Source organism: Amblyomma americanum, chromosome 9 (assembly GCF_052857255.1).
Source record: "Amblyomma americanum isolate KBUSLIRL-KWMA chromosome 9, ASM5285725v1, whole genome shotgun sequence".
NCBI classification, from domain to species: Eukaryota; Metazoa; Arthropoda; class Arachnida; order Ixodida; family Ixodidae; genus Amblyomma; species Amblyomma americanum.
Window position 1 is genome coordinate 36,108,375 of NC_135505.1, and position 14,546 is coordinate 36,122,920.

The 14,546-nt window shown below is 46.5% G+C and overlaps 1 protein-coding gene across 2 annotated transcripts in view; it reads right to left on the bottom strand.

The window, feature by feature from the left end:
* The window catches only part of ASPP (Ankyrin-repeat, SH3-domain, and Proline-rich-region containing Protein), a 73,823-nt gene that overhangs the window by 36,107 nt on the left and 23,170 nt on the right, over window positions 1–14,546 (bottom strand). Inside the window, exons 5-6 of one of the 2 annotated variants that reach the window (XM_077638372.1) lie at window positions 5,700–5,762; window positions 1,462–1,517 (exon numbers count right to left, since the gene is read on the bottom strand). In XM_077638372.1, the coding sequence (XP_077494498.1) occupies window positions 1,462–1,517; window positions 5,700–5,762 (119 nt within the window). The remainder of the gene's footprint in view (window positions 1–1,461; window positions 1,518–5,699; window positions 5,763–14,546) is intronic. The other variant, XM_077638373.1, reaches the window with a different exon arrangement.

The following is a 14,546-nucleotide window of genomic DNA, read 5'->3' on the forward strand; positions in this document are numbered from 1 at the left end:
TGTGTTTAATGGTACTACAGCAAAGCTTTGATCTAAACCAGCAAACATGGCAACACCCATTGAGGGAAAATTAGAACAGTCTATAAGCCAAGGTGTAAAGTATTTTGTTTGTGAACAACACAGTTTGTAATTGCTCAGCATCACCCCTCTGTTGTATAAAGCTTGTTTTTGCTTGTGTACTTCTGACCCTGACCCCCTGTCTGACTTCCTGCCAGCAAAAGCTGGGCACCATGTGATCACCCCCCCCCCCCCCCCCCTTTTGTCATTTGGTAGTTGGGTTCCCACTGAGCTTGTCACGGTAAGTCGAGGGCATCTCCTGTGTGACCAGAACTACCCCCCCCCCCCCCTAAGGGTGCCTGGATACGCACACCACTTTTCTTTATGCGACGCCTGTATGTACTACATAGATGGCATGGCAAGCAATGCACTAGCCACTATGACCACAATTATCACATTTTCCGCTCATTGTGTGCTTCAGTAGGGGTTCCACTTCGGCTTGTGGTAAAATTTTTGCTTGGGTTTGTTTGAAGCCAGCAATAAAATTTGCTTCATTATATCCAAGCTGAAATTATACGCCGCCCTATGTACATGGCATTGTCAGAACTAAAATACCTATTTGCATAGAGAATTTTTTTAAACTAAGGTTTAAGTGCTATAATCTATGACAGGTAAAGCACTATATGACAAAAACTTTAATTATAAATTCATTAGCAAGATTTGCTAGTAGCTAATGAAGTTACTGCAACTACCTGTTTTAGACAAATGAATGACCTCACATGTTCTTCAGCTGTTTGCTCCCCGTGCATTAGTGAGGCACTGGGTGAGAAGCTTAGCTGGAATAACAGCGCGATTTTACAGCAACAGCCCCCATGTTTTCTCCCTGTTTTCCTTAGTGGTGACTATTAAGCATTAGTGGCATTTTGAGCTAGATTTTCATGCCATACAGCAGCAAATGCTCTAAAGTGCATGATTACTGCACCCATACTAATATAATGAGAATTTTTTTCCCCACTTCGCTGGTTTCAGAACGTATATCGCATTATAATCCAGAACCAAGGTACGAATATAGTGCAAACTTTTCTCTGACCGATTCTCACGATAAATACAGTAACCTTCACTACCAGACTCGCAGGCTGCTAGGAAAACCCAACTTTTCCATCACCGTGGGCTTGTGTGATGCACATGGGCCGAGGAGCTATGAGCAGCAATATTTTCTGCAGGTCCCAGGAATTCTTATCAGCGAGACCTAACCGTTAAAATAAATTTTCTTTTTTTTTTAATGACGTCTCAAACTGCCCCCTTGAACTGTATACATTTAAGGTAAGCCACACACGAAAAAAAAAGAAAGAAAAAAAAATCTGTCCTAAAAAAAAAAAAAAGATACACCAGCATCAATAATAATTGTTTGAACTAGAACCACTGCTCCAGGGTGAAACAAGCACCCTAAGCGCAGACACATACCAGATAAGAGGCGGAGAATCTTCGGCTGCTGACTCCACCATGGCTTCCAGTACCACCTGCATGAACCAAGGCTTTTACACAGCGCTGGGGTGGAACAAAAAGCGAGAACAAATGGATAGCGTAATAATAATAATAATAATAATAATAATAAATAAAATACTACTCGGGCAAGGCAAGCATGTTTCTCACATGAGTAACTAAAAGAATGCACAGGATGCAAGGTGCACACTACTCCGTAGGATGGTATCAGTTAAGACACTTCAATGTATGCTCTCTCTTTCATCAAAACTCACGAATATTCACACAGCACGGAAAAGCTCTCAAGCTCTACTTTGCTGAGTGTTGCACACCATCCACAAGGGAGTTGCTCAAGCCCATTGTCAACAATGCCCAGAATTCCAGCCCTAAAAACAAAACCCACTAGTAGTACTCGAAGGCACCTTGAATTGGCAACTCTTCAACAAATAGAAGAGCAAAAAGGTAAGAGGACAAATTGCAATGTTTTCAGGCCTTACTGGAAATGTGGGAGCGGTTTACATTGCAAAAAAAGAAAAAATCAGACTTCAACAGATATCAGGTAAGTAATCTGCGTAACATTTTCAGCACTGGTGCTACTTTGCAAGTGGTAAGGATATTGTTGAAGGCGTACATCTGCTCGGGAGGCAACATTTGACGAAAGATTTGTTCATGTGCACTTTCAGACACTGTTGTGCCTTTAGAGCACCACAAGTTAGCAGTGTTTGTGAGAGAGCTCATCGTAGTGTTTTATGCCAGAGCTGAGCTGAGGCATATTCCTGCTTTGGCACCTGCCTTTGGGCATCAATGGCCAACCTATATCAATGTCAGAGTGCCCTGCCAGTGCCGCAATTCTTCCCAATCTGGCACTGTTTCAAAAGCCAATGACAGAGAGCCACTTGCATGCTGGGAGTATCACCTTCACTCTAATAGACTAGCACTGCACCTGAATACAAACCCGGGGTGCTTGGGCAGGGATCGTGGTTGAGCTGCGTCACCAGTTGATGTCATGTGGAGGTACTTGGCCACTGCTGACCTTGCCCACACTGTCAACCATAATGGCCTCAAAACCTAACCCTGACACTCCACACAGTTTTCTTAATCAGATTGCCAGCTAGGCAGCCTGTCCCAATTCGTGTTTCACAAATGCCTTAGCAATCCTACACAAGGCTACAAAAAGCTGTTCCAATATGTTTCTGTATGTGGCTAGACTGAAGCATGTTACTAATTTACCAAGGGTTCACAATCAAGGTTAAATTATGTTGAGAAGGAAGGGTAAAGCACTCCTCTGCTAATATTATGCGGCCTACTTTTGCTGTGACAAAATGCAAAACAGGCATTCTTTGATGGCTTATCACAAGCCATTCTATCAAGAACACTGCTTCCCACACCCAAAATTAACGCTACAAATTACTTCTGCCCCCTTCATATACATCACGCCGCACAGATCACATACCGTATAAACCAGAATAATATAAATCGAGATTTTTTCTTAAAAACAGCGAGCGAAAGTCGCCCCTCGTCTTATAAAGCAGCCTTAGCAGAATGTGAGTCGCAGTCTGGCAACCCACGGAGCCTGTTCGCGAACGGATAGCCAAAGCCGTATCGACATCCAAACGCGATTGCTTTTGTTTTTTTTTTTCGTTCAGAGCCACCGGATTGTTGGTCTTCGCGTGCGCAATTTTGTTTGACCTTGTGCGCAATTCCGTGTTAGCAATGAGTACCAGCGGCACGCGAAGGCAGTTCACAGCGGCTTTCAAGAAGAAAGTTATAGAGTTCGCTGAAGCGAACGGGAACATGGCCGCTGAGCGCATGTTCGGCGTTTCGGAGAAGAGCATGTGGTATTGGCGCAAACAGAAAGATAAGTTGTTCGCGTGCAAGCCGAGCAAAATGTCCTTTCGCGGACGTCGTGCAGTACATCCAAAACTTGCGGACGCACTTGCGGACTTTGTGCGGCACCTTCGTGCGCGGTCACTACCCGTTACTGTGCATTCCATTCAATGCAAAGCTTTGGACCTCGCGCGGGAAGCTGGACTATGCCGAGAAGAGTTCAGCGCACTGAAGTCATGGGTGCGCTGTTATATGAGGCGCAAGGGATTTTCTCTCCGTCGCCGCACATCCATATGCCAAAAGCTGCCAGAGGAGTTCGCCGATAAGCTCGTCAGCTTCCAGCGGCATGTGATTCGGCTTCGAGAGGAGCACGATTACATGCTCGGACGAATTGCGAACGCCAACGAGACCCCTGTCTGGTTTGATATGCCTTCGGCTACCACGGTCAGCGAACGCGGCGCCAAAGAAGTAAAACTTCTGTCGACAGGAAGTGAGCACTCGCGCTTTACTGTCACGCTTGCGTGCACGACAGATGGCAGAAAGTTGCCTCCTTTTGTCATTTTCAAAAGGAAAACCATGGAGAAGGAAGCCTTGCCTTCAGGTGTTGTTGTGCGTGTGAATGAGAAAGGGTACATGGACGAGGCTATGATGATTGATTGGATTCGCGTGGTGTGCAATCATCAACCCGGTGCACTGCTGCGTCATCGGAGCATGCTGGTTTTGGATGCTTTTCGCGGCCACCTGACCGAATCAGTAAAGAGCGCGCTCACGGAAGCTAGGACCGACCTCGTCGTCATTCCTGGTGGAATAATGTCTACCCTTCAGCCACTCGACGTGGTACTCAACAAGCCCTTTAAGAAAAGAGTGCGACAGGAGTACAATGAGTGGATGTCCGGCGACAATCCGAAGACGCCGACGGGCCGTCTGCAAAGGCCTCCGCTTTGCGACCGTCTGCAGCTGGGTGTTGTCGGCCTGGCATTCTTTGCCAGATGCCATGGTGCAAAAGGCTTTCAAGAAGTGCTGCATAAGCAACACGCTGGATGGAACTGGGGACGACGCACTGTGGGAGGCGGTGAGCGACAAGGAATCGTCTTCCGAAGACACTGATGAAAGTTTGGAGTGAAGTCACAGCTCCGGTGGTCCAGGGACGCAGCCGACGTTCCAAATAAATGCGTTTTGGCAATATTTGCTTCTCTATTTTTTTCAATTTTCTTCACTTCAAGGTAAGGGGGTCGACCTATATTCCCACTCGACCTATATACGGTTTATACGGTACATAAGGCAGGCATTTCTACATGCAAAACTAAAACATTCTCGGACTCTTTTATTCCTCGCACGTCATATGACTGGAACCACCTTCCTTCCTCAGTCGCTACAATTCCTGACCCTGTACTGTTTCGGTCTGCTGTTACCGCTTCCATTGAATGATATATTGTGATGATCACTTATTCTAAGTTATCTACGTTTTGGTAATTTATTGTTCGCTGCCGTTGTTTGTATTTTCAGTGTTATTATGTATTACCCAATCCCCTCTGTACTGCTTTGCCGCGAGGGTAAAATAAACAAATAAATAAATAAAAACCATCCTGCAGTCAAGTCCACCTTCAATCAAAATGACTGTCACGCAATATTTGTTTTTTTTTTAGTGCACAGTTTATAGTAAGAGGATGAAACAAATTATTGAAGACACGTGAGATGAGTTTCAAGAGTGCGTTTTTTTATGCAGTACGTGTCAATCACCATTAACCTGGTAAAGTTTTGGCAATGGCTGGCTGATTTCCTCATCACTGCTCATTTCTGCCTTGGCTAGAAAGCAATGCCAACACTGAGACCAACCAGCCTACTATTAGCATACTGAGGGATGCTAGTCTTTAGTAAGAGTCCATGGTACATACATTTCTGTTTCATTTGGATGATAGGAGAATTTTTTTCCATCCCGTGAGATTCGCACCACCGAGACTCCACTGAACATGCAGGTGCAACAGAGACTTTTCAGGCATAGATATGTTCCATGTTGCTTTGGCTTTGATTTTGCACACGAGCCAAATTCTGAGCCTCGATAAAACATGAAAACATGTAGCAGGTTTTGCACAAACGCATGCAAAAAGTGTGTCCACAGAGTTGTCTAAAAGCACCAGCCCTGGGTAACTCAATGAAAATGATGAAGCACCACGAGTCAGTGCGCAGGAAACACTTGTCCTAGAGCAATGCCGCAAATAAACACTGACTATCACAGCGATTAGGGCCAACATCCATACCGCCACACACCCTCCCACGCAGCATCTGCCTGATCAATCAGGTGAGGCTGGTGGAAAGTACACAAAAGGAATACTGATGGGACGACAGGAAAGCATCGCTCAGGAGTGAACAAGTGACGATGGAAGCACACTCACTGGATCTGCTTCCTTGGCCTTCTTGAGGTCTGGAGGACTGCTTTCCTCGCCACTGGTGGAGCCCTGCCAACATACATGTTGCATGCACTTAGGCAAAGTATGCACACCAAATGTGGAGTGCTGTAAATGCGAGCCAGGGACAAGAATATGTGTAGCGGCACTGGCATCGCCAGCGGCGCTGATGAAGATCTGCCTCACGCATCAGAGAACGCTCTCATCAACCAGCCCGGCCTGCCAGTCACGTCAACACCCGCTCCGCCGGCTCACCAGCCACGGCTACCGGGACGTCCAATTAATGTGGTTCACCCTCCACATTCTGGTGACCCGGACGACACCCCCGACGCACGCAACGCCACTCCCACCGGTTCTGCGCTCCTGCCCGTCTTGTTCCTCGACTTGGCCTTGCCGCTGCACAGCCGCAGTTCGCACCTGCCTTTCGGCAGCCTCTCGCCGCCGTGTACGCATCTCCCACCACATCCGGTGAGCTCTTTCAGCTATATCAGCGCCCCTACCTTCCTCGGCTGCCCGGCCTGCCTGCTTTTTACGCCAGGGACCCTGTTTTGTGGCTTGCGCTGCTGGACTCGCACTTTCATGTCCACAACGTGTCCAGCCAGCTGCTGCGCTATCAGCACGCCAGCCGCGAAGTACCACCCAGTCTCCTGGCATAGCTGCGGTTGCTGCCTCCCGGCGCCGACATATACATCGATTTCAAGAAGGGCCTGACGGCGTATTTTGGTTTGGAGCTCCCACCGACTCTCTACGCTCCTGTTCCCGACTCCACTGCGGCGCCACTGGACCCACCGCCCCTGGCCGCATTCCCTACCCGAGCTGTTTCGGCTTTTCCCCCGACCACTCCTCCATCGGCGCCCCTCCAGACACCAGTCTCTCCACTGTCGCCGCCACCGAATGAGCCCCCACCCACGGTTCGGCAAGTGCCATGTGACCACGCATTGGTCTCTTGCCCACCTTCACACCCAGCTGTCTCGTACTACACCCCCGTCTCTCCCAAGATTGTTCACTGGCTCCTATGGACAGCCATTCACCTGTGATCTCCCGTCCCTGGGTGCTTCCTGTCCAGCCCTGCTTCCCAGCTGTGGCGCCTGCCCTTGGGCCATCACCGGCAGCACTCTCTCTCGACCCGGGCCTCAATTCGCTTCTAGTCCCAAGTTCGCCTGCTACCTCAAGCCCACCACAGTGAGCTCAACTGCCCTTCCTGCTGCGCGGCACGCATGGACGCCTCCCCAGGGCCTTGTCGTGTCTAACGTGCCACTTGAAACGCCTGCTGCTCATCCCTGCCCACCTGGCGCCTTTTCCAGTGCCTGTGCCTCCGCGACAGACGAGACAGCCTCAGCAGGTGGTGGCATGCTTGCGATGCATCGCAGCGTGCCCCATCCAACACCTTCTATGGACTCGGCCCTACCGTATCCTTCCCATTCCTACAAATACTCCCTGGATTTGCTTCTTGTGCCCCCAAAAACCGGTCCCAACACCACGGTGAGCTCACTTTTGCAGCCATCCGGTACACCCCGTCGCCCGTTTCAACTACTACCTAACAAGGTAGCACGTGCCTCACGCCGCAGACCTCACGCTCAGTGCCGTCCGCCGTTGTTTCGGCATTGCCCGCGGCCGAGGCATCGGCTCCACTTCTATGTCTTCCCCACGCCATATCCTCGTCCGCACCAACTGAGCCAGCGCAAAACTGCCCCCCAACCGCCGGCCCCACCCGTAGGCTGTCCGACTGAAGAACGCCTAGCTCGCCTCCCATCCCTTGATGACTTTTCCCGCCTTGTGCTTCCGTCATCCTCATCGTTTGGCTCCCCTCGCCCTTTGTGAGGCAGCCAGGCCCGACCGCCAGAGCTCTTTTCTTCCGCCCGACAGCCTTCCCCAGCTCTGACCCGGCCTTCACGAAGCTGTGTCCTGGACTTGAGAACCTGTACAAACTTTTACATACTGTTTTTTCTCTTTTATCGCGCATCGTGCTAGGGGGGGAGCATCTGTAGCGGCGCTGGCATCGCCAGCGGCGCTGATGAAGAAGATCTGCCTTGCGCATCAGAGAACGCTCTCCTCAACCAGCCCGACCTGCCAGCCACGTCAACAACCCGCTCCGCCGGCTCACCAGCCGCGGCTACCGGGACATCCAATTAATGTGGTTCACCCTCCACATATGCGACAGTGCTAGCAAACTGAGACAAACTTTTGTACGGCAACAAAAAGTGCACAGAGAAATGAAAGCCTGAAGCGCCCTTGATATGAAGAAGGAAAGTCCTCAAATAGAAATTCCATACAGCTCAAATCTTGCAAACAATTTTTTTAAAATTTAATGATACCCTGAAGAGCTTCTTCATCTGCTCACAGGAAACACCTGGGAAATGGTGGTGCCCCTTGCAAACAGTTCTGGTGCGAAAAAGTTTTTTCTAAGGTATTACGGAGAAATTACCATGAGATATGTAGCCCTTGCATTTTCTTTGAACTTGAATTCTCCCTTCTCTTGATTTACACGTTCCTACCAGTAACCAAGACAGCATCTGATCGCTATTTCCCACAGAAAGCCTGCCGATGCCGCTACCTCACGAGACAGCCCTTGGAGCAGCTTCACAGTGAATCCCAAATACATCGAACTCGACGGGGACTGCGAAGTATTTCGACATACTGATAGTCTGATATATAATTTGATATATAAAACATGGCAACAGATAAATTTATCTGTAACCCATAAATGTGAATACGGTGCACCCATGCTAACAGCACACTTCCTGCAGCAACATGCTGCCCGCCACCATACACTATTGTGCATCTTTATCATGAAGACTTCAAATAATTTTCCCACCTCAACTGCTGGCTCATTCATGGTGAAACTGCGCAAAGAGCTTCAGTATTGCTATAATTTTTGTCTCATATTAAATTTGACAACAGTATTGACTGGTTTAGACATGCCACTGCAAACCTGTAATCATCTCTGCAAAGGTCAACGAACTAAATGCTGCCAGCACCGGGTTGCCGCCACCAAAGGACCCGCGCACATTGCAATGCTCGCCTCAGCATCTTTCGTGTTATGGTGCTTTCTCCTACAGACAACAGATGGTGCCACCACTGCCCTTCAGCGAAAACCCTGCAATGGCAGCTTTTGATTCGTCAATCTCGGCGCAGACGGATTTGCATCATGCGTGGCTGACCTAGGCGAGTATCGGTGTCAAACCTGCTACGGCACAAAAGATAGTGTGGTACCCAAGCTCTGTGCGAAGTTTCAATGAAAATGAGCTAGGATTGAGGCAGGAAAATTTTTAAGTCTTCCCTATAAAGATGTGCAATACTGTACTGGCAGCACACAGCTCGCTGGGTGTCACTAGACCTAGCTCATTTTGCATCAAAGCTGCAGCGAACAGTCTTTCGGAAAAGTCACTGCTGATCACAAGAGGACTAATTCTGTTATCGGCGCACTATAAATGCTATTATGTCTGAATTACAAAGTTACGGTACAGCTGATTTCTGCGTTGCCATCGGCAGCGAAGCAGGCCACACGAGAGACGCCGCAAGCCTTCGGACAGCTAGGCAGGCTGGCGTCACCGCATGGTAATCGATGCACCGACCGCTGGCTTTACCGCACGACAATAAGGTGGCGTTGAAAGTAAGCGTGCCAGACCAAAGGCCAGCCTAACGCACGCTCCACATTCACTTTGTCACACATTTTTACGGCACTAGCACTGCCAAGTGGTGCCCAAGGCGGTGCAGCCGACCGGGCTCCATGCATGAAAACAGATTGCAGGAGCGCCAATGAGAGAAGTGCCACATGAAGGGGAGAGGCACATAGTTCGAAATATCAAATGTTTCGCTGAATGTGAGTTTGAGAAATGCGAACAACACTGCTAGAGTTTTGTAGAGTATTTTGTAGAGCGTCTTTGTCTATCTGATGGTGCCTTCTGACGCTTCTGTCCAGCAGGCACAGAAAATGCACAACTGTTTCTAGCCTAAACAGCTAAAAAAGCAAACTGATCCATCGGAAAGGAAAAGAAAAGAAAATCAAGTTCCCACACAGTGGCACACTTCAACTCATACCGGACAAAGCAGGCACAAGCCAACGTAATAAAGAACGGCGGCTGCAAAGCGCGATGAGCATGAAATTCAGATGCAATGAAGTGAATGAAAAAGGTGTGAAAATTCCCTCTAAAGTGACTGAAAACTGCTTTCACCAGTTTTTGTCGCCACTTCTCTTACTGCACCGCTTTTGTCAACGGTCAACAGCCAAAGCAGCCTGCTTCCAAGCCGTGCAGTAGAGCCTTGCAGTGAGACCTCATTACAGCGAACACGTAAAAAAAAAGTGAAATAGTTCGATATAAACAACATATGTAATGTAAACTTTTATCAAAAATGCATGAAAGAGTAGAGCACTTTAGTCAATGAAAGAATAGCTACTTGGCAACCCTTACTAGAGAGTAGAGAAGTACGTTTTCAAAGTCTTAGCACCGTTTCGAAGGCAGTCATGGCAATTCCCGAGGACATGAAAAAACTGAGCGCCAAATGCCAGTCAGGGTCAGCTTCCCGGCATGGCGCCACCAGCATGCAAGGGCGGCAGATTGAAGAGCAGAGACGGTGGCTTCCCCACATCACAGAAATGGCTTCCTCGCATTATAGGAATGTCGCATAGAAAACATCATGCCAAAACAAAAGCTACTGCCATTCTCACCACTTCCATGATAACCAATGTGAGAGCAGAATACGAACTGCAAGGCTATGACCATCCATGCCGCTACTTCCAGGGCCCTGTCAACGGGAGCGTGAGGTATGAATGCATGCCGACCACTTGCTGCACCATCACCAGTCGCTTTACCAATGACCTGTGCAATGCAGCAAAACCTGCTGCCGGCTCTCGGAGAGGGCCCTGATTGGCGCTAGCATGTTCGATATGTCATTTTTACTCACGTAATGGGCGCGCTCGTATAATGAACACGTCCCCTACTTCGGTTGTAAAAAGTGCAGTTCCTTTTCCCTCGTGTGATGTATGCACCGCATTCATTTGGCACACACACAGTCTTTTGCCAATGATAGTGAATGCCAGCAGGTGCCCTTTTTTGAATGCTGAAACAACAAAGAATAATATGAACCACCTACTACCAAATATCAAAAATACTACTATATATCTCGCCCTACCCGAAAAATGGCCAAGAAAAATGTTTCGCAAGGATGCCAAGCACCAAAAGAAACCACGCACGGTCGCGAAGGGCTTCTCTATTTAACCTGCCACACGAAGGTTTTTAGAAACTTGTCGCCATGGGCCCTCGCACTGAACTCTCAGGGTGGGGCTAGAGTGAACTCTGGCGCTCTATTTAAGCGGTATTGTAGGCCCCTATGTGAGTTACACGAAAGGGTTTAAGATAGATGCTTTGGCTATGTTCTGTAGCACTGAAACTGTGATGAGAGAACGTTTGATTTTAAGAAGTATTTCTGGATGAAGTATTTATTCCGCCAGTCTACTTTTGCACCATTTCTACTGCTTCGAATTTTTCCTGAACCTTTTCCTTCGACAAAAACAGATTTATTGATTTGATAGCCAATGTTGACTGGACAGATGTGTTGCAAGAAAACTGCGCTAACGCTTCGTATAACATTTTTTCGAAGAAATTTATCGATGCAGTTGACGCACACACAACAGTAACGTCACTGGTAAAATGGTATTCTGCACCGCGAAATCCATGGATGACTAACGGAATACTACGCTCTATTAGAAAAAAAAGTAACCTTCACAACAAAGTGAAAGCGCAACCGTTCAACCTCGCTTTAAAAAAAAGATTCAAAATCTACTCAAAAACGCTATCTTCTCTAATTAAACATCGTAAAAGGAGTTACTATGAAAACGAAATACTTAAAAATGGACACAACACTCATAAGAACTGGCAATTGATTAAGGAGTTTTTAAATCTCTCGGACCAAAACGGCAACATTACAGAAATTAATGATGGTACGTGAAGTTTAACTAACCCTACGGACATAGCAAATGCGTTTAACTCATTTTTTTCACAGCTTGTCAAAACGCCTACCGCTGAAATCACGCGACCCACTTGTTGTCCTTTCTCTTTCTATTTGCGTCCAACATCCCCAGATGAAGTTATAAATGTAATAACCAGCTTAAAAAATACCGGGTGTGGCTTAGATTCTATCCTTCCATCTAACATTAAACTTGTTGCACACGAACTGTCGCCCGTTCTCACTAATGTTATCAATAAGATGTTTAAGTCTGGTGACTTTCCAGATCAACTTAAAAACGGCAAAGTTATTCCTATACATAAGAGAGGCAATAAATACAGTTTGGCTAATTATCGTCCGATAACTATTCTTCCATTTTTCAGTAAAGTAATCGAAAAGCTCGTTGTTAACCGTCTAATGAACTACCTTCTAAAATTCAGCCTTCTGATACCTCATCAATTTGGTTTTTGCCCTAACTATTCCACCGAGCTCGCACTGATACAATTTACTGACAAAATTAAACACTTCATTGATAACGGACTTTGGGCGGCAGCTGTATTCATTGATTTTACGAAGGCATTTGATACAATCAATCATCCCATACTCCTTTTAAAGCTAGAAGCGCTGGGAATTTGTGGGCCCACTCCTAGTTTACTACGTAATTACCTCGCTAACAGAACTCAGTTTGTACAAATATCGAATACTTTATCCCAACCAATTACAATTAATCAAGGAGTTCCACAAGGATCTGTTTTAGGCCCCCTTCTATTCTTAATTTACATTAATGATCTGCAAAAATGCCTCAATAACACTGACTGCATTCTGTATGCAGATGACACTACCATATTTTCTTCTAGCGATAACTTAAGTGACCTAACATCAAAAACTAATGCCGACCTGTATACCTAATGTATGTATACCTAAGATGTATACCTAAATAATCACATTATTCTCCCATCAAGTTCTGTAACATTTCTCGCTGTGACGCTTGATTCACATTTAAAATTTAACCTTCACACTAAATCTATTAGCAAAAAAGTTGCACTCGGTATACGTATACTAATTAGAACGCGTTATTATTTCCAACAGCATATTCTTCACTCACTTTATTGTGCATTCATTCATAGCCACCTCAATTACTGTTTATCATCGTGGGGTAACACGTACTATACCCATCTTTCTTCTTTGTGTCATCTTCAAAACCAATCTGTTAGAATAATGACATTCAGCTCATACACACCGCATCCAGTGCTCCCCTTTACCGCCGGCTCAATATCTTACCTCTCCTTTGTTCACTCCAACTGAAGCTAGGTTTATTAATTTATCGCGCCCGTCACAATAGCACTACTCTCCCTATATTTACAGGTTCCTGTTTGTGTAACGTTAATAATACTAGATTCGCTGAACAACATAATCTTTTGCTTCCGAATGTCAAAACTAATTATGGCAAACAGTCCGCTTTATTTTCAGCAATCACTGTCTGGAACTCGCTACCCGCAACCATCAAATCAATCCGCACCGAAACACAATTCCATAAAAACTTGAAAAACTATGTACTGCATAATTGCCTTCAATTGCCACGCCAGTGAAACCTGTTAGTATTGTGTGCGACTTCTATTGCCTGAGTGCTTGTTCTATGTTCTCTCTTTGTGTTTGCAAAATGTGTTTTTAAAATTTAGCATGACTAAACTGTTATTTCAGATCTTACTTTTCATTGCACCTGTGTTCCGCTATGTAATTGCTATCTGCCATATATTTATCCTACTTCAAATATGCAATTAATTACAGGAGGTCCCCCTGACAGTTTCCACTTTGGGACCTCCTTCTGTAATAATCAATTTATGTACATCTTACCTATGCATCTTTTTCAATAAAAAGTTTCAAACTAAAGAACACATGCCCAATAAATTTTGCAAACATCTTTTTAGAAACAAAAAGTGCACTCATTATGCGAGTAAAATGGTACCTGTTTAATGGTTGAGGCAATGAATGCTAAAAGACATGGTTTGCAAAATTCACTAAAGTAACTAAAATAAAAATGCGTTCCAAATAGCTTTCATCGATGTTGAAGCAGCAGTAAGCCTAAATTCATTAGGCATCATAGTTTCAAGCCTTTACCATGCAGTTTTTCGTATGCTGCTCATTTCCAATATAAAAGTTGATGACAGAGTTTTGGGGCACAGAAGTTTCGGGCAGGATCCGTACGCCAGACTTGTACGGCACTGAGTCATGCCTTCCACAGAGTTTAGCGGACGACCACTGCATCTGATGCCGCAATTTCTTCGACCTTACTTGCGTGGCACAAGCTCGCATGACTGTACTGTACACGCGTGATCATGTGCTTGTACCACTGCCACTGGAGGAGGCATGCACTTTCTAATCGCGATACCTCGAATAATGGCACTTCATCTCTCATTTAATTTCACTGCCGCCGTGGTGGCCGAGTGGGTATGGCGCTCGGCTGCTGGCCCAAAAGACGCGGGTTCGATCCCGGCCGCGGCGGTCAAATTTCGCTGGAGGTGAAATTCTAGAGGCCCGTGTACTGTGCGATGTCAGTGCACGTTAAAGAACCCCAGATGGTCGAAATTTCCGGAGCCCCTCACTATGGCGTCCCTCATAGCCTGAGTCACTTTGGGACGTTAAACCCCCATAAACCAAACCAAACCATTTAATTTCAGCCTTCAAATGATGTAAAAAGTAACACACCGCCCGCTTCGAAGCTAGTTTTCAGCGACACCGCAACAACGAAAGGTAACGTCAAGAGAACACTTGTCCTGGGCATGTTGGTAGTTCTGGATTCTTTTCTATCTCATTATGTTTGCCTTTCAGCCTTCCATGTGGTCGGAGCAGAGCAGTTCCTGTCGCGGCAAGTTCGCTTTCGCACCTGGG